The 26,587-nt window shown below is 40.6% G+C and overlaps 1 protein-coding gene across 1 annotated transcript in view; it reads left to right on the top strand.

Moving 5' to 3' along the window:
• Positions 1–26,587, top strand: part of LOC136173611 (collagen alpha-6(VI) chain-like) — a 147,204-nt gene that overhangs the window by 54,892 nt on the left and 65,725 nt on the right. The window contains exons 8-19 of the mRNA XM_065943303.1: positions 1,708–2,277; positions 8,160–8,503; positions 8,588–8,666; positions 14,040–14,194; positions 17,665–17,757; positions 19,101–19,154; positions 21,382–21,453; positions 21,539–21,565; positions 21,898–21,942; positions 22,033–22,086; positions 22,867–22,929; positions 25,338–25,403. Of these exons, the coding sequence (XP_065799375.1) occupies positions 1,708–2,277; positions 8,160–8,503; positions 8,588–8,666; positions 14,040–14,194; positions 17,665–17,757; positions 19,101–19,154; positions 21,382–21,453; positions 21,539–21,565; positions 21,898–21,942; positions 22,033–22,086; positions 22,867–22,929; positions 25,338–25,403 (1,622 nt within the window). The remainder of the gene's footprint in view (positions 1–1,707; positions 2,278–8,159; positions 8,504–8,587; positions 8,667–14,039; positions 14,195–17,664; positions 17,758–19,100; positions 19,155–21,381; positions 21,454–21,538; positions 21,566–21,897; positions 21,943–22,032; positions 22,087–22,866; positions 22,930–25,337; positions 25,404–26,587) is intronic.

Here is a 26,587-nt window from a genome sequence, read left to right as displayed (position 1 = left end):
TTTAATATGCTGTCTAGGTTAGTCATAACTTTTCTTCCAAGGAACAAGCATCTTTGAATTTAATGACTGCAGTCACCATCTGCAGTAATTTTGGAGCCCAAGAAAATAAAGTCTGTCACATTTCCCATTGTTTCCCCATCTATTTACCATGAAGTGATGGGAGCAGATGCCATGATCTTTGTTTTTTGAATGTTGAGTTTTCAGTCAGCTTTTTCTCTCCCCTCTTTCACTTTCATCAAGAGGCTGTTTAGTTCCTCTTTGCTTTCTGCTATAAGGGTGGTGTCATCTGCATATCTGAGGTTATTGATACTTCTCCTGGCAATCTTGATTCCAGCTTGTGCTTCAACCAGCCTGAATTTTCGAATGATGTATTCTGCATATAAGTTAAATAAGCAGGGTGACAATACTCCTTTCCCAATTTGACATACTCCTTCCCTGATTTGGAGCCAGTCTGTTGTTCCATGTCCAGTTCTAACTGTTGCTTCTTGACCTGCATACAGATTTCTCAAGAGGCAGGTAAGGTTGTCTGGTATTCCCATCTCTTGAAGAATTTTCCACAATTTCTTGTGATTTACATAGTCAAAGGCTTTGGCATAGTCAATGAAGCAGAAGTAGATGTTTTTCTGGAATTCTTTTGCTTTTTCTATGATCCAGTGGATGTTGGCAATGTGATCTCTGGTTCCTCTGCCTTTTCCAAAACCAGCTTGAACATCTGAAAGTTCTTGGTTCACATACTGTTGAAACCTGGCTTGGAGAATTTTGAGCAATACCTTGCTGATGTGTGAGATGAGTACCATTGTGAGGTAGTTTGAACATTCTTTGGCATTGCCTTTCTTTGGGATTGAAATGAAAACTAACCTTTTCCAGTCCTGTGGTCACTGCTGAGTTCCAAATTTGCTGGCATATTGAGTGCAGCACTTTCACAGCATCATCTTTTATGATTTAAAATCACTCAGCTGGAATTCCATCACCTCCACTAGCTTTGTTTGTAGTGATGCTTCCTAAGGGCCATTTGACTTTGCACTCACTCCAGGATGTCTGGGTCTAGGTGAGTGATCACACCATCGTGATTATCTGGCTCATTAAGATCTTTTTTGTTTAGTTCTTCCATGTATTCTTGCCATGTCTTCTTAATATCTTCTGCTTCAGTTAGGTCCATACAGTTTCTGTCCTTTATTGTGCCCATCTTTGCAATAAATGTTCTCTTGGTATCTCTAATTTTCTTGAAGAGATCTCTAGTCTTTCCCATTCTATTGTTTTTTCTATGTCTTTGCATTGTTCACTTAAGAAGGCTATCTTATCTCTCCTTGCTATTCGTTGGAAGTCTGCATTCAGATAGGTGTATCTTTACTTTTCTCCTTTGCCTTTCATTTCTCTTCTTTTCTCAGCTATTTGTAAGGCTTCCTCAGACAACCATTTTGCCTTTTTGCATTTTTTCTTCTCGGGAGTGGTTTTGACCATGGCTGCCTGTACTCCATCCATAGTTCTTCAAGCACGCTGTCCATCACATCTAATCTAATCTAACTGTAAGGGATTTGATTTAGGTCATACCTGAATGGTCTAGTGGTTTTACCTACTTTCTTCAATTTAAGTCTGAATTTTGCAATAAGAAGTTCATGATCTGAGCCACAGTCAGCTTCTGGTCTTGTTCATTTGACTTCCCCTGCTCAGCAGGGGAATCTGATTTCATTGTTGTGTTCTTTGTAGACTGTGAAATTGAGAAAGTCGATCTTGTCTTCCTCATGGATGGCTCGAATAGCATTCATCCAGATGACTTTGGGAAGATGAAGGAATTCTTGGCGTCTGTCATTCAAGACTTTGATGTCAGTAACAACAGAGTGCGTATAGGAGCAGCCCAATTCAGCCACACCTATCGGCCGGAGTTCCCCCTGGGAACGTTCGTCAGCAAAAGGGAGATCTCGTTTCAGATTGAAAACATCCAGCAGATCTTCGGATACACCCACATTGGGGCTGCCCTCCAGCAGGTGGGGCACTACTTCCAGCCGGACATGGGCAGCCGGATCCACACAGGTACCCCCCAGGTGCTGCTGGTCCTCACGGATGGCCAGTCCCAAGACGAGGTGGCTCAGGCCGCTGAAGAGCTGAGACACAGAGGCATCGACATTTACTCCGTGGGCGTCGGGGATGTGGATGATCAGCAGCTCATTCAGATCACCGGGACCGCCGATAAGAAGCTGACAGTTCACAACTTTGACGAGCTGAAGAAGGTCAAGAAGAGGATTGTTCGTAACATCTGTACCTCCGGGGGAGACAGCAGTGAGTATCCAACAGGTCCCTAGGGTCTATGCCTTCTCTGGGGCTGGGGGGAGAATGCAGATTTGTGCCTGTTAATTTCAAATGGAACCTTTCAGTTATCACCTGTTTTCTGCCCCTTGTAGATTGAGACACAGGGTCTCAATCAGTTTTCCTCTCCTGGGAGCATATGCCCTCTTTGTGATGGGAATGCCTCACCTTCTGAAGGTGTGAGGACAAGGCCTGTTTACACTCTGGTTGGTTTCAGAGGCTGAAGAATGTGTCCCCCCAAAACAAACTATTTGACAGATTTGGGTTTCCTGGCAGTGGGGCTGCCAACTGCTGCCACAGGTAGGGAGGGAGCATCTTAGAGTTTAGAGCATTAATGTGAAACTTCAATGTGGAAGTTGGTAAATATCTTCTTAAAAATTTCACATTTTGACATTTTTTCCAGCAGATGGAAGGAAAGGTCTGGAAGGAGAAATAACTTTTTCTATTTTTATAAAAGTCACCGCTGGGTTGGCCGTGATTCTGTATAGCTACCTATGGTAAAGAGTAACCCTAGATTTCCACCAGGGATAGGAAGGCTAGACGGTTGTTAAGAGGCAGCTTTGGAGATGGGTGGTTAATGGACTATGAATGCCTATGTAACAGCCACTTTTTCTTGCACAAGTGGCTTAACTTCCCTGTTTAATTTTCTCATCTGTAAAAATTAACCACAAAACATCTAGTTCAAAAGATCCTTGTGAAGATAAAATAAGACATGCATATTTAACATTACTTTGAATAAACATGACACCTGGGATGTCATCATCAAGTCACTTCACTTTTGTCTACCATCGACCCATTTGATTTATTCACGGGGCCAGTTCTTGCCTTGCCCCCAGTCACTTTAAAGAAGTAAGTGACCCTCTTCTTGGTGATGAGTATGTCCATCCTTGTATAACTCTTCAGACTTCACACTCAGTCAAGTTCACTGTGCCTGCTGCAGGCCGAGCACCATGTCCATTTTAGTGCTCATTCCCCGCCTCCCACGTTGCCCCCTCCTCCCAGGCCTTCCCATCTCCTCACTGATCATGGTGTCCAGCCTCTCCAGAATGGGCTGGCCAAGGGAGATGGGCCAAGGAGGATCACGAAAGTTCTTAACTTGATGACACTTTTCAGAACTGCATTTTCTCAGCAACCCTTGTCCAAAGCTGGGCCCACCCGTGACTGCTTCAAAGACTTCCCCTTCTGCCCATTTGTCAGGTGCATCTGTCCCTTGGGGAAGGGGAGCATCTCTCAATTCCAGCTGTTCCCTTATGCCTTTCTCAGCTTCTGGGCATCTAGGGATGCCTCCTGCTTTATCTGCGGCTATCTCTTTGCCCCTCCAGGGGAGCCTTCTTGGATGGGAGACCAGAGAAACCCAACTCAACTCTTATGTGCAGGCATATCAACTCCATGGGAAACAATTATGTGTCAGTTTCCCCAGGAAACCCTGGAGTTCCAGTCCCCCAGTGTTGGTGTTCCAGCATGGGTGCCTCTCCTTTGTAGAAAGCAACATGACATCATGTGTCACTCTTTAGAATTTCTTGGCTGTATCATCTCCAGGTTGCCTCTCAAAGTGCCTCTCTCTTCACTTAAAGAGGACGTTATCTCCCCTCTTCGTGTGTGTGTGTGTGTGCACTTGTGGGCAGAGACTTATAGCACACCAACTGTCCCCTTCATAAGTCTTCTGGGCTCCAAGCACAAACCTTCTATTAGGCCCAGTGTGTAAGTCAAAGTTTAGGAGTCCTGCCATTGGTCAGGACTGTCTATGTAGATTGCACTCTACTTTCTTCCCATACTTTGTAATGTGCCTGGTGACCTCAGCCAAACATTCCACATGAATTTCCTGTTTCACATGAAATACCCATTTCCATTTATTCACATTAGGCTGAAAATGATCTTGGAACCATTTAATCTGTCCTTAATAGGGTGAAAGAAAGCCAAGCGGAAAGTCGAAACAGAAGTCATGAATGTATAAATAAATAAGAAAAGTACACTTTAAAGATAAACTTCAAGTGATTACTTAACAAACAAAAATGTGTGAGGCCTTTGTGGCCAAGCTGTGGTCTGAGGGCTAATGAGGCTGGAATGATAAAGCTGATAAAGCCTGTGCAAACATACTGGATGATACCAGCTCCTCTTGGACAATAAACTCCCAAATCAAAGGAAATCAGAAAGTAGCTTGATGTGTCTCAAAAGAAACCAGATTCAGAGCCTGAACATCCAGCTTTGCTTCTTATTAAAACATGTACCACTTTGGAACAGTCACTAACCTTTCTGAGTTTTCTCATTTGTGCAGTTAAATTATTTTTGTTTTTTCTTATTGTATTTAAGATTTAGTTTATGGGAAAGGATGATTAGCTGCACAGAGATATGAGGGAAAAATCAGTGTTTTTTGTGCCTCTATGGAGGGTCAAGCATTTTAAAATATTATAAATGCATTATCTCGTTAAACTCCCAAACTCTCTGTGGTTTATATTTTCATTCCCATTTACAAATGAGGAAAAGGGAGCTCTAAGGACTATTGGGAGCCCGGCCCAGATTTTACTGGAGGCAACAAACTAAGCAAATTTTAAAATCTACGTCTGTCTGATTCCAACCTATTTGTGGGTTGTTAAATTTTTTGATATAGTGGCTGTCTAGGTTTTCTTGATATAGTTGCTGTCTAGGTTATCTGGTGTTCACGTTATAAGTGTTGTGCTTCAACTATGAATTGCTGGACTTATTAAGACATCACGGGTTTATACCTCAAAAGCTTCTACTATGTAAAGAAGTCACTCACTGCTAGGCTGTCCCTTCCAGCAGTGTAATATAGCATTTGAAACCTGCATGACCTAGCATCACTGGCCACCCAGGAGGTGGTGGAAATAAGGTCGTTCAGTGTAGGGACTCCAGACAGGCCTGGATCTGATTCCCACATGCCAAGTCCACGATAATAACTTTGAGACCTCGGGCAAGCCTCTCTAAGCCACAGCATCTTCTTCTGAAAAATGAGTATCAGAAGCATTTCTATTTATTCCATGTGTTGTAGGGACACATGAGGAATGCGTGAGGACAAGTGTGTGTAAATATGCAGTGTGTCTTAGTAACTCTCATGGCGTATTGCCAAAGGTATCTTGAAGTGATTTTATAAGTCCTGGTGAATGGAGTGATGGAATAGTTCAGTTCACAAAAGGACAGTTTGCGAAGAGTTCCTTGATTCAGAAACTTTAATCATTTAGCAGTTCAGAGCTATATTTCGATTTAATGCCTCAATATACACCAAATTCCCGAAGCAACTAAACCGAACCCTGTTTTCTTAACTTCATCCATGCCAGTCTCCTGACTTTTCTTGGAGTCTGCATGTTCTAACCACCCAGAGAAGACCCCCAGCAGTTTTCAGGATATGGACTTGCTGTCTTCTTTGGCATGGAGCCATGACTAGGTCGGAGAAGGCAATGGCACTCCACTCCAGTACTCTTGCCTGGAAAATCCCGTGGACAGAGGAGCCTGGTGGGCTACAGTCCTTGGGGTCGTGAAGAGTTAGACACGACTGAGCAACTTCACTTTCACTTTTCACTTTCATGCATTGGAGAAGGAAATGGCAACCCACTCCAGTGTTCTTACCTGGAGAATCCCAGGGATGGGGGAACCTGGTGGACTGTCGTCTATGGGATCGCACAGAGTCAGACATGAATGAAGCGACTTAGCAGCAGCAGAAGCAGCATGACTAGGTAGCAAAAGAATTGAAAGTACCTCTTCTGTTTCACATTATCATGGAAGATGAGTCAAAAAAAACATTCAACCAAAGGCCAGTCTGATAAGGACAGAGTAGACACACTTTCAGGAACTGACTCAAGGAATATGAGAAATATAAGAAAAAATTGACAAGAGATCCTTGTCAACTTTTCTTGACAAGGATCTCTTTATGTTCCTGTCTTAATGAAGACTGTATAGTCTATGGAGTCACAAAGAATCGGACACGACTGAGCAACTTTCCCTTTCACTTCACTTACCTAACTATATTTTCTAGATCTTTCTTTCTCTTTTTCTTAATCTAAGATACCCCCTTCTTTTAAATCTCCAAAGAAAATTTTCTCTTATCCCAGCTAATAATCACCAACAGCCCAACTTTGCACTTGAAGTGTTTTCTCCAGAATCTGTCTTCTAATCTTATTAATATACCCTACTATCTTGACCATATTTTTTTCTTTTTAAAAAAATTTTATTGAAGTATAGTTAATTTACAGTATTGTGTTAATTTCTATTGCACAGCAAAGTGACTCAGTTGTACATATGTATCCTTGTTCATATTCTTCTTCATTATGGTTTATGATAGAATATTGAATATAATTCCCTGTGCTACACAATAGCACCTTGTTGCTTTTCTATTTATGTATATGGTAGTTTGTATCTACTAACCCAATTTGTCTCTCCCCCATCGCAATCCCTCTTTGGCAATCGTAAGCTTTTTCTCTATGTCTGTGAGTCTGTTTCTTAAGTAAGTTCATTTGTGTGACAGTGTTTCTTAATACTAAAACCCTGCCATCATTAATTCCAATTAAGGACTTTCTTTATAAGTCAGATAATTAGAATCAGCTTTGGGGTTTGGAAGGGAACCAGGAGACCATTACTGTCTTGCCCAATCCTTTCTCTTCCCTGTTCTTTTTGTACTTTTATCTTGAAATATATAATCTTCTTATTTTTATAGACAAGAAAGTTAATGCTCAGAGAGGTTAAGAGATTTGGCAGAAGTGATTTAGTAGTAACACAGTAGTGACCTGTACAGGGCTGAACTAAACGCTGCCTCCCCACTCCCGGCTTCCACACTGCTAGTTGTCAGATTCTCAGAGCACTGCTTTACTTGTTTTTACCACCCTTGGCAGCCAGTCCTCGCCCCCTTTTGATTTCCACTCCTGCTATTCGACTACCATCCTTCATTAATTCTCTTTGGAAATCCACTTTTAGCCTTCTTCCTAGCCCACTTCCGAAACCATTTCTGCCTCCTCTTGTTAGCTCTGAAGGGCTCTTGATTTGAAGGCAGACATCTCTGTAGAATCTGCAAGGCCATTCCGTGAGAGCCCACTTGACTTATATGATACACTCTCTCTAATTGTGTTTAGACATATGGCTGCCACCTCTGGACTGTTCCCCAAATTCCGTTTCTTTGACCACATTATCATGGACTCATTCATCAATCTGAATTAGTTAAATAAACAGCAGGAACTTATTTACTAGAGGTTGTAATTTTAGTAATCTAGGCAAAAAGCTAAAATACTCCATTTTTAAAGAGGACAGTTCCTAGGAGCACTCAATGATGACATTTTGGCATCTTTGTTTTTTCATAAGAGAGTGTTTTCCCTGAAGGCAGTAATGTGTTCTAGAAATTCAATGGTTTTCTGTTCAGGGATTAAATCATCAAAATCATTCCTTTAGGAGTTGTTGTTGTTGTTTTAATTTATTTTTCTAAACAACTTTTTGTTTTCAAATGTTTTTCCCTTTTAATTATAATTTAGTATTTGTTGAATGACCTGTTGATAGGTAGCATGAAATGAATTTCCTCTTTTGGACTATTAACATTTCCACAACATGTTTCAGCTATTTAAGTGACTCTTCATAGCTTCTTCAGTGGACACAATGCAATCTTTCAGAACTTTGTTATAGAATCATCTAGATTTTATAGATGCTGGGGGCAAAAAAAAAAAAAAAAAAACACCACTTTAACAGGTTGTGAAAGAGTAGTTCTGAGCCTTCCCAGTATTCACATCCTCTTCCTTGTTTTCCAGCTTTATAACTGGGGTGGAAACAAGAATTCCAAGTCTCATGATTCAAACATGACATCCAAATCAGATAAAGTTCTTTATTGGTCTAATACAGTATGCTTTTCCCTTGAATCCTAGATTGCTTTGTGGACGTTGTGGTGGGATTTGACATCTCAACTCAGCAGAATGGTCAGACTTTGCTCGAAGGCCAGTCCTGGATGGAAACCTATCTTCAAGACATCTTACGTGCCATCAGCTCCCTCAATGGGGTAAGCTGTGAGGTGGGCACGGAGACTCAGGTTAGTGTGGCTTTTCAAGTGACCAATGCTGCAGAAAAATATTCCCCCAAGTTTGAGATCTACAGTGAAAACATACTGAACAGCTTGAAGCATATAACAGTTAAAGGACCGTCTCTTCTCAACGCGAACCACTTGAGTTCTCTGTGGGATGCATTTCAGAATAAGTCAGCAGCTCGGGGAAAGGTAACTTAGTTTTATTTTACTTATTGGTTTTTGGTTACAACGACTTCCTTTTTACTCATTTTTCTTTTTTGAATACTCTCTTAGGTGGCTCTCTTATTTTCAGATGGATTGGATGATGATGTTGAAAAACTTGAACAAAAATCTGATGAACTTAGGAAAGAAGGTATGAAGCATAGGGAGTGCTGGGAAAGGAGTGTTGACAAACTTTATAATCTCAAAACTGAGTCCCGGCTCTTACACTTCCAGACTCTCAAATAGCTCTGACTTTGCAACCTCTCCACTCTGGATGCACTTGGGAGGGCAAACAAGCTCTCACAATGTTTTGGCATCTACTTTTTTCCTCCTCCCCATACGAAATAGCACTGAATATAGTGTCTTATCCTTTCTCTCGTATTACTTTATGTCTTCTTCCTAAGCTTTCCTGGAGTATGTTCCTGCCTCCCTTGCCCCATGCTATCTAATATTTCTATGTCTTAAGTGTCAGCAGAAGTGAACCTTGCATGTTTCTGCTTGACTAAGGAATGGAAGAGTTGGACAATTTTCTTCTAACACTCTTTAAGTTTTCAGAGTTGCAAGCATTGGTGGACAAGTTTACTCATGTCTTGGGACTTCATAATCAGTTCCTTCTTGCAGATGACAGATGGACCAACTATGGTGTTAATGAGTTTTTAAAGCTTTGGCACCAGGCTTTTGGCTTTAAGAACCAATGCTCATTCTGATTTATTGGCCATTTGTACTAAAATACAGATCAGTGGAAGGAAAATGCATTCACATGTTTTGAGTTGACTAAGAATAGAAACAGATTTTTGTAAGTGGTGTTACTGGTACCCCACCCAGACCCCTTACAGACAGGCTCTTTCATCGTCCAGCTGCTATGAGTGTTGGCTGCTCACATGTTACCCACAGGTTCCCCCTTTTTCTGGGGAACTGCCCTTCACCAACCTTGCCCGGAAGTTTACTCCCTGTCCCCATCTTTGGGCAGCAGGTGGAGTGCAGACACTTGGATGCCAATTGTGTGGTGTGACTCAGGCTCCAGAGTTCCCCACGGGATCAGGCTGAAGCTAGACTTTTGCTGAAACACTGTCTCACTCAGCTCCTTCCCCAGCCTGACCCTGCTTACCTCTGTTCCTTTCTTTAGAGAGTTCTTCCCCAATAAATCATGGGCATCTAACTGGTTATCTCAGACTCTGCTTCTGGGCATCTGGCCTGTCTCTCTGGTTAACTGTTAGAAGTGGATTGAAAGTGAAAGTGTTAATCACCCAGTCGTGTCTGACTTTGTGATCCCATGGACTGTAGCCCGCCAGGCTCCTCTGTCCATGGGATTCTCCAGGCAAGAATACTGGAGTGGATTGCCATTCTCTTCTCTAGGGGATCTTCCCAACTTGGGGATCTAACCTGCATCTCTCATGTCTCCTGCATTGCAGGCAGACTCTTTACCACTGAGCCATATTAGATTTTGTCTTTTCGTTGGTTCTCATTTCTCCATCTTAAACAGATTGTAAAATTCACTGAATTCACAGCTGAAGGGTAAGGTTTTTATTTTTATTGGATTTACTAAAGCTGCTTCTTTTTATTCTATTGCCTTAGCCTTTACTCTTGATCTGAAGAGGAAATATTAATGAAGACTGAGAACAGGACCCTCAGGTGGATAGGAAGTGCTTTTTCAATTTCAGCTTTTCTTTTGTGGGGGAAGATATACCTTTGCAGACAAGATCAGAGTTTTCTCCAGAAAGTTTCTCTTGGAACACCCAGATTTCTAAGACCCATCTTCTTTCTTCCAATTCATGAGGAAAACTGGTGAATGAGTTTTGACTTCAGAAGCTAGGTTTTTAACATCCTCAGAAATTTAGAATCTTTTTTCAGTATTCAAAATCAATTCTATTTCCAAACGCTGACAGTGAAAAACTGAAGAACAGAATTTAAAAAGTCATTTGCAATGTACACACGACAGGGAATGCCAAAGTATATGTTTAACAAAACATAGTTGCCTGTTTCCTGAAAATTACTAAAACAATGATAAAAAAGACTGAATGTGGTTAAATGTCAATTCTCTCCAAACAGATGTATAAATTCAATTAAGTCACAATCAAAATCAAGCAGGATATTTGTTAATTAAAAAAAAAAAAAAAGGTTCAAAATGTATGTGGAAATGCAAAAGACCCAAAATAGCCCAAACAACTTTGAAAAAGAGGTAAAGGTTGGAGGACTCACAGTAGCTACAGCCTTTCAATGGGAAAGATAAAAGGGTGTGGGCCACAGTCTTCTTTGAAAGGTGTTGAATGTCTCTCAGTTGAAACAAAGAACACCTCTGGCTGTGACCTCCCGTATTTAACATAGATGATTTCAGTTGATGCTGGGTCCTTCATCTGTTAACCCAGGAGAGCCTCTCTAACTTGAGGCCCCAGACTCTGTACCTGTAAACTGAGCCATCACTGTGGAACAAGAGGAGGCCAGGAGGAAAGGATGCTCAGGATGGATGTTACTTTATAACTAATCCATGTAGAGTCGGACACGACTGAGCGACTGAACTGAACTGAACTGAACTGTAGATTGGAGTTTGAATCAGGTTTTTCACTTTAAAAAATCCAGTACTCTGGAATCTACTCAGCGATTCTTTATTCTCCCAGTTTTTGAAAGCTTTTCTTAATTCATTTTTTAAGAATTGAAAAAAGTAAAGTTGCTCAGTTATGTCCAACTCTTTGCGACTCCTACCAGGCTCCTCCATCCATGGGATTTTCCAGGCAAGAATACTGGAGTGGGTTGCCATTTCCTTCTCCAGGAGATCTTCCAACCCAGGGCTTGAACCCAGGTCTCTCGCTTTGTAGGCAGACGCTTTACCGTCTGAGCCACCAGAGAAGAAGTGAAAACACTTGTGTTTAAGATCATATGAACCAGATGAGTCTGAAAAGATCAGGATTGGAGTCCTCTGTCCTGAGAAAAGTGAAAGTGAAAGAAAATGAAGTCGCTCAGTCGTGTCCGACTCCTGCAACCCCATGGACTGTAAACCTACCAGGCTCCTCTGTCCATGGGACTTTCCAGGCAAGAATACTGGAGTGGGTAGCCATTTCTTTCTCCAGGGGATCTTCCCAACCCAGGGATCAAACCCAGGTCTCCCACGTTGCAGGTAGATGCTTTACCAGTTGAGCCACCAGGGAAACCTGAGTTACAAATTATAGTTACATGCGTATTTCCTGCAAATCAACAACCCCATGGTTCTCATAACTCTTAAACTTCTACCTTTCTTGGGACTTAGAAGAAATATCAGATGTGAGATCTTTTCCCCTTCTAGATAGATCCCCTGGCATGCCTCCTTTTGATCATTAGACACCAGTTGATGAACTTGGCACTCTTCGTGGCCTCTCCCAGCCCCGATCCCGCTTCTCCCCATCATTCTCACTCTTGGAAGTGACCTGTCTTTGTTTGCTTGAGACAAACCAGAGACTGTTAGCATTAAAACCAGGAAAGTTCCGGCAAACTAGGACAGGTTAGTCACCCTGTTCTTTGGTATTTCTTCCTTTAGTTCGTGTCAGCAACCACATTGTTTGCCGATTGTAGAACTTGAGCCTCCCCACTGTATCCCTGAAACTGCGTTTTCTTCATTCTCCTTTTCCTCTCAAAGTCATATAGAAACTTATGTAAGAAAGCACTCTTGACTCTGCCAAGTCCTTGAATATTCTTTATTCTGATCCATTGGTTTTTAAGTCCCATCCAAAGAATTCTTCACCTATCCCTAATAAAGTGAGAAAAGGTATGCCAAATAGTTATGTTTTCATAAAACTAAATTTATCCAAGTTTAGGACTGGCCTTTATTATTATGTCCTTAGTACATTTTTGTTATTAAAATGTCCTTTGAGTGTAAGCTTTGTAGTCATGCTGTTGGGTGAAAACCTTTGCTCATCTGTAAAATAGAGCTGTAATCATACTTACCTGTAATGTTGTATTTATATCTTAAAAATAAGATAATGCACGTAAAGCACTTAGCCAACATCTAGGCACATAGTAATTATCAATAAATGAGAGCACAGTTGTTGCATGGTTACCTCCACCCTAATGTTTGCCTGGCTTATTACTATCACCATTTAATGTCCTTACTTTATAAAATAAGTCAGCCCTTTCTTAGTCTCTAAAAGTTTTCTTTGAAATGTGTTGATCTATAAACTTCCAGAGTCTATGAGTCACAGCTCTGGTTGGTTATATGACATTTGCTCCAAATTGCCTTACAAGAGACCTTTAGCTGTCTCTCGTACGTGTAATTCCAGCCGGATTGTGATTTAGACTTATACTTCTCAAACTTTAATGTGCATGTGAATCACCTGGAGATTTTATTAAAATATAGATTCTGATTCTGCGGGTCTGGATGGGACCTGAAATTCTGCATTTCTGATAAGCTTCCAGATGAAGGCACCACTGCTGCTCCAAGGACCTCCCTTTCAAGTGGCAAAAATTTAGAATACTTACGCTCTTGACATATGAATTCCTCTGTGCTTTAGTATGCTCTGTGGACTCCTTATTACTGTTATTAAATATAGTTGATTTACAATGTGTTGGTTTGTGGCATAGTGCAAAGTGATTCAGATACATAGAGATGCAATCCTTTTCAAATTCTTTCCCGTTATAGTCTGTTACAGAGTACTGGATACAGTTCCTTGTGCTATATAGTAGGACTTTGTTGTCTATTTTATGTATAGTAGTTTTTGTCTGCGAATTCCAAAGTCCTAATTTATCCCTCCCCACCTCCTCTCCCCTTTGGTAACCATAAATTGGTTTTCTATGTTTGTGAAGACTCAAGCATAGAGTCTGTTTCTGTTTTGTAAATAAGTTCATTTGTATTGTATTTTAGATTCCACATTTAAGTGATATCATATGGCATTTGTCTTTCTCTGTCTGACTTCACTTAGTACAATAATCTCCAGGTCCATTCATGTAGCTGCAAATGGCATTATTTCATTCTTTTTTTATGACTGAGTAATATGCATACTCTATGTAGCACACCTTCTTTATCCATTCATCTCTCGATGGATAGTTTGCATCCATGTCTTGGCTGTGGATCATAGTGCTGCCTTTTTTCAGGGTACATCAGGGTACATGCATCTTTTTGAATGATAGTTTTGTCTAGGTATATGCCCAGGAGTGGGATTGCTGGATCGTGTGATAGCTCTGTTTATAGTTTTGGAAGAACCTCTGTAATGATTTCTGTAGTGGCTGCACCACCAGTGTAGGAGGCTTCCCTTTTCTCTGTGGAGTCTTTTAAACTCACTATTTTACTTTAAGTCATCAGAGACCTCAAGGATCTGTGACAGTATATTATGTAAATTATTCTCCAACTTAATTAGTTTTGAAAAATGGAAATTCTTTAGTTCCCTAGTGATGATCTTGTCACTTGTCAGTTTTACAGTGTTTGGTGGGGGAGAATGAACTGTAAAACGAGTGTTCCTCTTGCAACTGGCTTCCTGGAATAGCAGCTTTCATACATAGGCAAAGAGGTTAAAGTACCCATACTCTCCTTAACTGGAGAATTGTTGACTGTGTTGGCTAGGCCTGAACGCCCTCATCACTGTTGCTCTGGATGGACCCACCAGTTCCAGCGACCTGGCTGATCTTCTGTACATTGAATTTGGGAAAGGATTTGAGTACAAGACACAGCTCACTCTTGGGATGAGGGATCTTGGGAGCCAATTGTCAAAGCACCTGGTGAGTTATTCAGAAAAGGCTCATGAGTTTAAATTTTCTATTTGTTTTGTATATGGGATTCATATTTAGGCTTATGAATGTGAACGAATTTTGTTCATTTGGGAGTAGAACCAGGCTTTTCTGATTTTGTGAAAAGCCAAAATGAGGGGGTGTTTTGAAAGAAACGTCATATCGTAGAGCAGTGTCAAAGCATGTTTCTTTTTGTTATTGTTCTCTATTTATTTATCAAAATATAGTTTATTTACAGCATTGTATTAATTTCAGGCTACAACAAAGTAATTCAGTTATACATGTAAGTCATATCATATGGCATTTGTCTTTCTCTGTCTGACTTCCCTTAGTACAATAATCTCTAGGTCCGTTATATATCCATATATATGGATATATCTATATATGCCTATACATATATATATATATATATATATATTCTTTTTCAGATTCTTTTCCCTTATAGGTTATTACAAAGTATTGAGTATAATTCCCTGTGCTATACAGTAGGTCCTTGTTGGTTATCTATTTTATATATAGTAGTGTGTATATTAATCCCAAACTCCTTATTATCCCTCCCCCACAATTTTCCTCTTTGGTAACCATAAGTTTGTTCTCTATGTCTGAAAACATGTTTAATTTATATGCTTGGCCAAGAGGAAAAAAAAGAAGGAAGAAGAAACTAAATAGCACCTATAATCCTGCCCAAATTACAGTCAATAAATATACTACCAAAAGGTGTCTAAGCCGTAAGAGTGACTTGGCTGATCCTCTAGTCAGCCAGTTTTCACATTCCTTGCAAATACTAAATGCCAAAATTCACCACACTGAATATGATTCTGCTGTTTAAGATATGTGTTTTCTCTGCAAATGGCCTGTGAATAGAGCTGATTCCACAGAGTTCAATTGAAAAAAGAACATCAGTTCCAATCTTGGAAGAAAAACTAGTGACGTGATGATGGACCCGCCATGTCATACTTTATGACAAAAAGATGTTTAAAAGTTGTCTTGACTGATGGAAATTTTTGCTTTATGGTCTATTTTTAGAACCTAACCCCTAGATAAGATGCATCACAATCCTGAAACATACAAGAATTCAAACTAGCTTGGTGAAGGTTTTCAAGTTATCTATAACTACTTTCACCTTTAATGAGTGAAAATTTGCAATTTGCTTGTAATTTATAAAATCTGTAACCAGCATATCAAGACACTTCCCAATAAGGTGCTAGCCCCTGCTACTTTCTTTTTTATAATTAAATGTATTTATTTTTGGAGGTGGTTTAGTGGCTAAGTCATGTCCGACTATTGAGACCCCATGGACTGTGTGTAGCCTGCCAGGTTCCTCTGTCCATGGGATTCTCCAGGCAAGAATTCTGGAGTATGTTGCCATTTCCTTCTCCAGGGAATCTTCCCAACCCAGGGATCAAACTCAGGTCTCCCGCATTGCAGGCGGATTCTTTGCCGTCTGAGCCACCAGGGAAGCTCTATTTATTTTTAATTGAAGGATAATTGCTTTACACTCCTGTGTTGGTTTCTGCCAAATATCAATGTAAATCAGCTATGGGTATACATACCTATGTCCTCTCCCTTTTAAACCTCCCTCCCCACCCTTCTAGGTTGTTACAGAGCCCTGATTTGAGTTCTCTGAGTCATATAGCAAATTCCCATTGGCTGTCTAGCTTACATAATTATAATGCATATGTTTCCATGTTAACTTTCTCCATACATCCCACTGTCTCCTTTCTTGCCTTCTGCCCATGTCCATAAATCTGTTCTGAATGTCTGTGTCTCTATTGCAGCTCTGCAAATAGGTTCATCAGTATCATCTTTCTATATTCTATATATATGCGTTAATAAATGATATTAGTTGTCCTCTTTCTGACTTACTTCACTCTGTATAATAGGCTCTAGGTTTATCCGCCTCACTAGAACTGACTCAAATGCATTCCCTTTTATGACTGAGTAATATTCCATTGTTTATAAGTACCACAGCTTCTTTATCCATTCTCCTGCTACCTTCTGACAATAGATCTTGCATATAGATATTTGAACAGTGTGTTCAGTGTAGTAATTATGTACAAATAATTGCTTAAAGAATATAGAAGTTTTGTTGTAACAATGTGGAAGTTTAGCTGTAATTCCTTTCTACATGGGAAAATGGTGTCTATTTTACAAATTTTTTTTCTGTCTCTGAAATTTGTAATGTAAAATTGGTAATTCATAGAGGGAGGAAGTTATTCTTCAAACAAGGTTATAGCTTTCAGATATCACATAAATGCAGTACTATATAAGAAATGTTTAATTTCAGAAATAGCCCATTTTAATGTTAATAGTAAAATATGCTGTAGGATGTTAGTGATCCAAAGAAAATTGATATCATCTAATACGAAATCACAGAATCCATTTTGTTGTTGTTGTTGTTTGGCTTCAGACATTTCAAGTTTTATTGGGTCTTTTGAGGTTTACAGGGAAAAAACAGAGGATTTTCTAATATCAGAAAAGAAACAGTATATAATAAGAAACAATTTAGAGGAGAAATTGTGAAATGGTTATAACAAAATATTTTTATTTTTCATCACGCTAGAATTTTGATGGGAAACTTCTCAACACAGAAATTGATTCTACCCCCACTGAGGCAAAGCACAGTATTTATTGCAGACAGAAGTTTCCTTAAAATAAATCTTATGGGTTAATTGTTCTCCAGGAAAGAATACTGGAGTGGGTTGTCATTCCCTTCTCCAGGGGTTCTTCCTGACCCAGGAAATGAACCAGGGTCACCGGATTCTTTATTGACTGAATCACCAGAGAAGCCCCCCCAAATGTGATGGAATATGTCAATTTTTCAGGGGATGACTAACTAGGCCCAGGATGAAATTCACTGAAATTTTAAAGATATATAGTATGTTTTTTGTTCAGAGTAAAAAATGTGACCAGAGTACAAAATCTCTTCATGTGCCCACCCTATACAGCAAGTGCTTCTGAATGTTGAACACATAATTGTTGTCTTTGAAATCCTGTCCCACACAAACTATTCTAGAAGTGTTGACCATTGAACTCCATGCCAAGCAATGTGACAGTGGACAGTTGTCTAAATTCTCCAGCATACAAATATTTCACAAAACAGGAAAAGGAAAAAAAAACCAACATGTATTCTTTTTATTGAACAAACTATTAGGGGCAGCATTATACAGGATAATTAAAAATACCATGGTCAATGTTGGGATGATGTGGGCACAGGAGATCCCATTAATAAATTAGCATGCAGTAAGTCGGCTGTGGCTAAACTGATGCCTTTTTGAGAACACAAAAACATCTTTGAGTTGATTCTGAGTTCCTCATTTGGTAGAGAATGCAGATCACAGAAGAAAGATGAAAGGTAAAGACAGTCTCCTTCATCCTCTCTAGAGCACCTTGAGCTTGTGTTGTGAGTGTGATTTGGGCAGCGAAATCATCAAATGTAATGTATTCCTACCCTCCTCAAGGTCAATGTTGCGGAAAGGACGTGCTGCTGTTTATTCTGCAAGTGCGTTGGAGGAGATGGCGCAAGGGGAGACCCTGGACCAGCAGGGAAAACGGTGATTTTAGTTGCAACAGTGGCTCAGTTTACTTGAATGTAGTATGTTTTTCAGAAACAGGCTTAGGTAGAAATAAGGGCTCCTAGGTAGAGCCTCTGAGGTAACCATTTATCACGCTGCTTATATGTCCAATTAGATAGGCTTCTTCTTGGTTTTCTAAATTGGAGTCTTTTAAAAAACCTTTTTATACAAGCATCAAGAGAAAAGCTGCTGATGGGACCTCCCTGGCAGTCCAGGGGCTATGAGTCCATGCTTCCACTGAGGGACCATAGTTTCGACCTACATGCCAGGCAGAACAGCCAAAAAGAAAAAAAAGAGAGAGAGAGAGAAACTGCTTAGATTGTTGATTATCCAGTGTCCTGGTAGTGATGACAAGATGCAGAAAAACCAACTGGAATCTCTTGTGATGAATAATGAAAGCCTCCTAAATACTAAGGAGTCATTTTAATTTCCATTTTTAATGACTGCAGTCATTTAAATCACATGGGGAATAAGTTGTGTAGTCTGCTGAAAAGCTAGATCAGATCACCCTGTCACAGCAAGAGATGCTAAGATGTTTCATTCAGCTCTACCCAGACCAAAATACTGCCAGAAATATGTAAGTAAAAACAGACCAAGTCTAAAAACAGTAACTAACAACAGATTCATATATTTCCTAACCCAAAGAAGTTAATGTACCCTTATGTGAAAATATGATTTGGGCTTTGAGGGAATGTTCAAATATGCATAAACATACTATGGGTGTGTTTAACAATTTCAGTACTACTTATTTACATGTGTGTTTGATTTGGGGTAATTTATAGATAGTACTGTAACTTCCAAATCACCATGGCTGTCTCTCTAAAGAAAGTTTTTGGACTAATTATTTTCTGAATCCTTTGATTTCATGTACAGAGAATGGTAGAATTTTTTTAAACAGGTATCAGGAAAAATGGAAAGAAATATGTGTGGTGTATTTTACATGTAGCATAAATCCTCAAAAAGAAATTTTAATGAAAAGAGGATAATTCTAGCCTGTCAGGGGCAAATATAGCTGTGTTCATTGAATGTTTGTCTAGGGAAAAAGCTCCAGCTCTATAAACCCCAGCTCTAAACCCCAGAGAGAGCTATGGAAAATATATTTCTCACACACCCACCCTTGAGTTATCTGGATACTTGTCTCAAAATTCCGTTTGTTTTTATGTGTGTAAATGCAGCTTAGTTTGTGGAGGGGGAGGACTGTATTTTGCAAACTCATACTATTCTACATAAAGTAAAACTGTGAAGTTGAGGAATTCTTGCTTGATTACCTCTGAGTTTTGGTCTATGGAGTGCTAATGTATCCTTCCTTTCCTTATTCCCAGGGACTTCCAGGTTTTAAAGGCAGTGAAGGCTACTTGGGAGAGGAGGGCACTGCTGTAAGTCAAGGTTTTTTCCAGCTCCATCTATTCCTAAGAACGTATCTACGCTATGACATCATTTATGTCAATTCAGAAGGAAGCGAGAAAAGTCAAGTTCTAAGGCTTCACTCTCAAAGTCTGAGGTTTTTCCAGGTCACCAGTGTTTTATTAACCTACTGTCCCCTCTTGGACTATCCACCAACACTTTATAATTAACTTAATGAAAAACTTCTCTTTTTCACTCAGAGAGTCAAATCACTGCCCTTTCCCCCTTCCATTCTGCATGAGTAAACCCACTCACCACACTGTGTATCTAGGACCTTGCCCTTTCTTGCATCTATTCATCCATTTGTCTTTCCTTCCTTCTTTCTCTCCTTCCTTCCATCCATTAACTAAGTGTATATTAAGCATCTTACAGTTTATCACATTATTTATCAAAGACCTCATCATAAATACACTCAGCATTCATTTAACAAATGCGTCTTAAGGCATCTCTCCATGTGCCAGGCACAGTGCTTTAGACCACAGAAATAAAAAAGAAAGAAAAAAAAAAGGATTGCTCCTATCTCAGGTAAATTCCAGACTAGTGGAAAGACAAATGAGAAGCAGTAGGTCTAGTTGTTATACACGAGGACTCTGCTAGAGGTATATGAGGTGCAATGTGATAGGGTGTGGAAGTGCAAATACCGAGCAGCCTCAGGTGACAGCCTGGGAGGAAGGTTGCAGACAGAGGGTAATGCTTGGGTGGATCTGAGGGAAGATAGAACTTTCTCCAGGCTAAGAGCCCTGGGGAGAATATTCTACTACAGGGAGAAGACTGTGATCAAGGGTGTGTAACTGAGTCAGAGAATTGTGTGTTTGCAGAATGACATATGGTCAAAATGGCCAGTATCCAGGACACGGTGAGAGGAGATTACGTTTCAAGACCCAGAGTTCTGGGAGTCTTGAAAACTCTGAGAAAGACTTGGAGGTGTCTTCCAGTTGATGGGCATCACTTAATGATGTTTAGTTAGTTCAGTTGCTCAGTCGTGTCTGACTCTTTGTGACCCCATGGACTGCAGCACACCAGGCCTCCCTACCCCTCACCAATTCCCAGAGTTTACTTAAACTCATGGCCATTGAGTTGGTGATGCCATCCAACCATCTCATCCTCTGTCGTCCCCTTCTCCTCCCACTTTCAATTATCCCCAGCATCAGGGACTTTTCAAATGAGTCGGTTCTTCGCATCAGGTTGCCAAAGTATCAGCATCAGTCCTTCCAATGAATATTCAGGACTGATTTCCTTTAGGATAAACTGGTTGGATCTCCTTGCAGACCAAGGGAGTCTTCTTGAGAGTCTTCTCCAACACCATAGTTCAAAAGCATCAATTCTTTGACACTCAGCTTTCTTTATAATCCAACTCTCACATCCATACATGACTACTAGAAAAACCATAGCCTTGACTAGACAGACCTTTGTTGGCAAAGTAGCATCTCTACTTTAATTTCATGGCTGCAGTCACCATCTGCAGTGATTCTGGAGCCCAAAAAAATAAAGTCTGTCACTGTTTCCACTGTTTCTATGATGTTTAAGCACAGGATTAAAAACGTCTAGGGCATGGGTTTAGAAAGCATCTCAGGCAACATCATGGAGGATGACAAGGTAGGGAGCAGGTGTCAAGCAGCAGGTGCAGGAAAAAGTTTAGGGCAGTGTGAATAGACATGTTAAGGAGGTTGAATGGATGTAGCTTGGTGATCACTTGCGGGGAGAATGACTGAGGATGACATCTTTGTTTCAGCTCACAAGACTGCACCGGCTGGTGGGATTATCAAGACAAGGATCACAGGAGTGGATTTGGGTTAAAGATAGAAAGAGAGAAAAGGAAGGAATTTGGTCAAGAAATCTGCCCCTTGCTTAGATCATACCTAGAGCATCCTGCTCTGATGTCTCATCAATTCTTCACTGTCTGTTCCCGGAATGTCTTCTGTAATCTCGAGAATGCATTTTAGTTGCCAGCCGTTGTCTGTGTTTTATTTAGATCCTACCCCACCCTGGAGAGTATCCAGGTGGGATCCCACACAGAGGGTTGTCATCAGAGTAGCTCTGATTTACTTCCACTCTCAGTTTTTATAAGCATGAATTCTGGGTTATAAACCCATGAGCAGTTGCACTTTTTTTTTAATCCAACACAAAGGTTGTCAGATTTCCAAGACAGATTCCAGATGACAATAGGAAAAGCTCATCTGTGTATGTGCTCTTCCTTAGGGAGAAAGAGGAGCCAGTGGACCTGTGGGGGAACAAGGTACTAAAGGATGCTTCGGTGCCAAAGGCCCTAAGGTAAGGATTGCATGAAACACTGTGAAGTCTTCCCCACGTTAATTCCTTTTCCTACACTAACCCCCACTGTCCTTTCTATTTTCAGGGAAACAGGGGACTAAATGGACAGGAGGTATGGAACCAAACATCATTTATCTGCCCATCTGTTGTTACTTAGAAATACTTTTCTTTTTGAGGTGATTGACCAGTAGATTGTACAAATGAAGCTTTGTTGACCTTCCTTTTTGTTGTTGATCATTTTGTTTTGTTTACTAATGCCTTTTATTGCAGGCAATGTTTATTATTGGCTGACAATCTCTATGACTCAGTAATCTTTAATGTGACCCAGGGCCAGCCCAGCAAAGAGCATGTATATAGAACCCAAAATTAGACTTTTTATTTGGTGTCTGGCTTCTTTCCACATAAATGCAATGCACTGTATTCTGACCACATCTGTCTTTTCAGGGAGAAGTTGGGGAAAGTGGAATTGATGGGTTAAATGGAGAACAGGTAGAACCTTCTCTTTGTATCATGAAAACCCTCTGAGCTAGTTCTCATTAAGGAAATGAGAATTTGTGTTTATTGTTCTCTGTGTTTTAGGGTGACAGGGGTCTTCCTGGAGCAAAAGGAGAGAAAGGCAATGAAGGAGCCCAGGTAGGCATTCAATAAAGGGACAACGTAGAAACTGCACTGGGAATTCAAGGTGTGACTAACAGTAAGACAGCTACACCAGGTGTATCTGTCAGCTAGGATGAAAGTGTTTTAGGATAATCAGAAGACCTCAGCTGCACGCAACAAGAAACATTAATTTCTGATGTGTCTGGGAAGTTCAGCTGATCTAGGCAGTGCATGGCTGACCTTGGTTCATGTGTCTCTAGGTTGGCTGGGGACCTTGTTTCACTTGCTCCTATTCTTCTCTGGGAGCAGAGAGCTGCTGGGCCACGTTGACCAAGACCTTTTATGGCCGTGGCTGAAGCACAAGGGAGCAAATAGAAACACACAAGTTCTCTCGAGGCCCCTTGGGGCCTAGGCTTGGAACTCTCATGGAGACACTGGTAGATCTTACACGTAGACCACGTGTTGACCACGCCCAAACTCGGGGGTAGGGAGCCAAATATGGATAACCTCTCTGAATCTCAGTTGCCTCATCAAAAGAAGGATAAAACCAATACCTGGTGCATACAGTAGTTATAAAAAAAAAATGGACAAGACAATGAATCTGTCTGGAACATAGAGTTCACCACTGTGGCAAATATTTGTGGCCACTTTTAAATTATTCACATGGTGTCTGAAACTACTGGTTGTTCCTCTTTTCTACAAAATAACTTTAGTAGGAAAACATTTAATAATTCAAATCAGGGAGAAGATAAGCTCCTTGTTTTTATTAATGTCACTTAAAATTCTTGTCCTTCTTCTCCTTTGTGTTGACTTTAGGGAATCCCAGGAGAGAGAGGAATTTCTGGGGACCATGGAGCAAAGGGCTTGCGTGGAGATCCAGTAAGTGCTTGGACCAAGGGGCTGCAAACTAGTGTCACGTCAGGGCTCATTTCCACATCAGCGCTTCTGGTGGGAAAGGGAAGCACTACTTTAAAGTACTGCCATAGCAGTTCTGAATTAAAATCGTCATGGGCACATCTGTTTAGAGTTTTAAAAGCAAGTCCCTTGTGCCTGATACTTGTCATGTACAAGATAAGTATGTACAGTGAGACAGTCTTGCCACTATTTGCATATGTAATTTTTGAGAAAACATTTTCAGAACTCCCTTGTGTTTCCGAGCTATGAAGGAATTCCACCCTATTCCATTATCTTCCTCAGGGTACCTCAAAATATGGACAGGATGAAAGAAATGGAGCCATCTCTTTTTTCTCTTCTCCAAGAGTCTTTCTCCATTGAGAATATTAGCTTCATTTCCTTGAGTCCAAGTCAGCTAAAAGTACATTAGGCAAAACATAGAACCCAGAAATACCTGCTTTAATGGGGATGCAACCCAGTTGAGTAGGCATAACCTACACCAAAACAAACAGGACGCATGCCAACCTAGGGGATATGCCAAGTCCATTGGACATCAGTACTCTAGGACTTTGATCACCCACACATCAGTCTTCAAAACCTTAATGGATTAGGATTTTGTAGGTTTTTTTAAACATCCATTAAAACTTTATAAATTGAGATATAATTGTGTATACAATGTGATATCTATATAACACTGCATACGTTTAAGATGTACAACAGGTTAGTTTGATATATTTATATACTAGGATTACCATCTTAGTGTTAGCTAAGTCCTTTAACACATACATAATTATCACTTTTATTGTGTGGTAAAAACATTTAAAACCTAGTCTTTTAGCAACTTGGAAGTGTATAATACAGTATCACAGTCTATAATCACCATGCTATTCATTAGATCTCTTGAATTTCCTGTTAAACTGTAACATGCATCAGAGAAGTACAGACATTATAAATGCACAGCTTGGTGACTATAAATACCCTGTGTACTCACCACTCAAGTAAAGAAACAGAACATCAGACAAGAGAACAAACCCCAAACCACCTCATGTGTACTTCAGTCACTACCAGCCCCCCTAAGGTAATCACACTGTCTCAGGACCATGAGTTAGTTTTACCCATTATTGAATCTTTCAGAGGAATTATATAGGATACACTCTTCATTTCCAGCTTCTTTCACTCAAGTATATTCTTGTGAGATGAATCAGTGTGGTGAATATCAGTGTTCATTCAGTCTCACTCAGTTGAGTTAGGTTCTGTTCAGTCACTCAGTCGTGTCCGACTCTTTGCCCCAGGGACTGCAGTCCACCACACTTCCCTGTCCATCACCAACTCCCGGGGCTTGCTCAAACTCATGTCCATCGAGTCGGTGATGCCATCCAGCCATCTCACCCTCTGTCTTCCCTTTCTCCTCCTTCCCCCAATCCCTCCCAGCATCAGGGTCTTTTCCAATGAGTCAACTCTTCCCATGAGGTGGCCAAAGTATTGGAGTTTCAGCTTCAGCATCAGTCCTTCCAATGAACATTCAGGACAGATCTCCTTTAGGATGGACTGGTTGGATCTCCTTGCAGTCCAAGGGACTCTCAGGAGTCTTCTCCAACACCACAGTTCAAAAGCATCAATTCTTCGATGCTCAGCTTTCTTCACATCCATACATGACCACTGGAAAAACCATAGCCTTGACTAGATGGACCTTTGTGGACAAAGTAATGTCTCTGTTTTTTAATATGCTGTCTAGGTTGGTCATAACTTTCCTTCCAAGGAGTAAGTATCTTTTAATTTCATGGCTGCAGTCACCATCTGCAGTGATTTTGGAGCCCAAAAAAATAAAGTCTGACACTGCTTCCACTGTTTCCCCATCTATTTCCCATGAAGTGATATATAACTGAATGCTGTACCCCCGAAACTATCACACTGTTGGAAACCAACTGGACTTCAATAAAAATAAAACAAACAAATGAAAAAAAAAAACTTTGCCTTCCCCAAGGGCAGGGGATGAGGGGTAAAATCTACCAACCCTCAAATATAAACTTGCTGAGGCCCCAAGAAAGAAGGTCAGAAGCTAAGAGAAAGAGGGTAGTAGCAAGAAGGAAACACCTCCAGACCCAGGATAGGCGTTTCCCTAAACACAACTCATGCCCCCCTGCCTCCTCGGCCATGTGTTCCATCACAGGCTCTCGCTTGGGTCTACACACTCGCCTTAGGTCTCCGTGCTCTCCTGCTAATGCAGAGCTTGGGAGGAAAAGAAGGCATTTATAAACCATTTATAATATAGTGTACTTCTGCTTTCAAATGGGTTAACCTTCTCGTCACTTTTTGGGGGGGGTGACCAGGTATGTTACAACCAATCACAGTTTTAGGAGAAATGTTCAAAGCCTATTATTTTCTATTTTTAGGGAGTTCCTGGATTTGACAATAGCATAGAGGGACCCAAAGGCTTGAAAGGAGAACTTGGAAGACAGGTAACTGTGGGGTTTTGGAAGTAACTTTGTAAATATGTGACAATGGTGGGCTCAGGGTTTTAGTGATAGAATATGAAATGTGTATAAAGAATTTGGAATCAGAGTGAATATACCTGATACAGAAAATCTAGTTTTAGAAGCAGAAAGATTTTTTTATTCCTTCTTACTTGCTATGCTGGAACTTAAGACACATTCTCTCTTCTGAATCTGATGCAAAGATCTAACCTCTGATTTAAAATGTAGGGCTAGCTGATAGAAAGCACTAGCAAAAGAACTGTGGGCCTTCCCAGGATCCAGAGGACACATATCCTAAAAAGATATCATATTACACATGGTACCTGATGTTTTTACAAAAAGGAGCAGAGAGAAAATAAGATCTGGTAGATATCTGCAAGCCACACTCTAAAGGCAAGTCTCTTGAGATTAGTCTTATGGGATAGCATACATCTAAATCTGATCATGTAAGCTTATTTTCCAGAATTTTAGGAAAACAATTGTCTGGAAAATGTGTGTCACTGGATTCATGGTGAGGAAGTTCTTTGGTGACTCCACCTGAGAGAAAGCCCTTTGGGAAAAGGCCTAGCCTTCATTTCAGGCTCTGTACCTTAGCGACTCTGTGGCCTCAACTACTTTCTACAAGTCTCTGTTTTCTCATCTTCAGAATTGGACAAGTAGCCTACTTTGGAAAGGGATGTGGGAATTCAGTGACAGAGTCTGCTACATCATAAACCTCCAGAGAGTGTTACCTGCCCTTTTATATTAAGTGGCCAGTGTATGTCTTCTTATAGACTCTATGCCCCCTTTTCCTACCTTGGGAGGACTTGTGTATTGGGAGATTTTATTCAGATTAGGGTGCTAGTTAGGCTGTTACACAGGCTAGCCAGACAGAACAGGAAGCCCCAAGAAAGAAATCCACACAAGTGGTAGCCATCCCATCACACGGATGATTCTGCGGCAACATCGAGACAGTTTGGTTGAAATACTCTAATAGCCCAATCACAAGTTAGACGGTGGTGATGAACAGATGAGGCCACATCACACCGGCAGAGAGGTGTGGTTTGTGACCAGTGGGTCAAGGCCTCATCCCTCAGGGATGGTAAGTCTAACCTGTGAGTCCCCATCCACCCTCCCGGGAGCACAAGAAGCCAGTGTTGAGGAGCGCGCATGTCAGTGCTGCGTCATTA

This window comes from Muntiacus reevesi, chromosome 8 (assembly GCF_963930625.1).
Source record: "Muntiacus reevesi chromosome 8, mMunRee1.1, whole genome shotgun sequence".
NCBI classification, from domain to species: domain Eukaryota; kingdom Metazoa; phylum Chordata; class Mammalia; order Artiodactyla; family Cervidae; genus Muntiacus; species Muntiacus reevesi.
The sequence above is the reverse complement of the archived record's forward strand: the minus strand, read 5'-3'. Positions and strand labels throughout refer to the sequence as shown.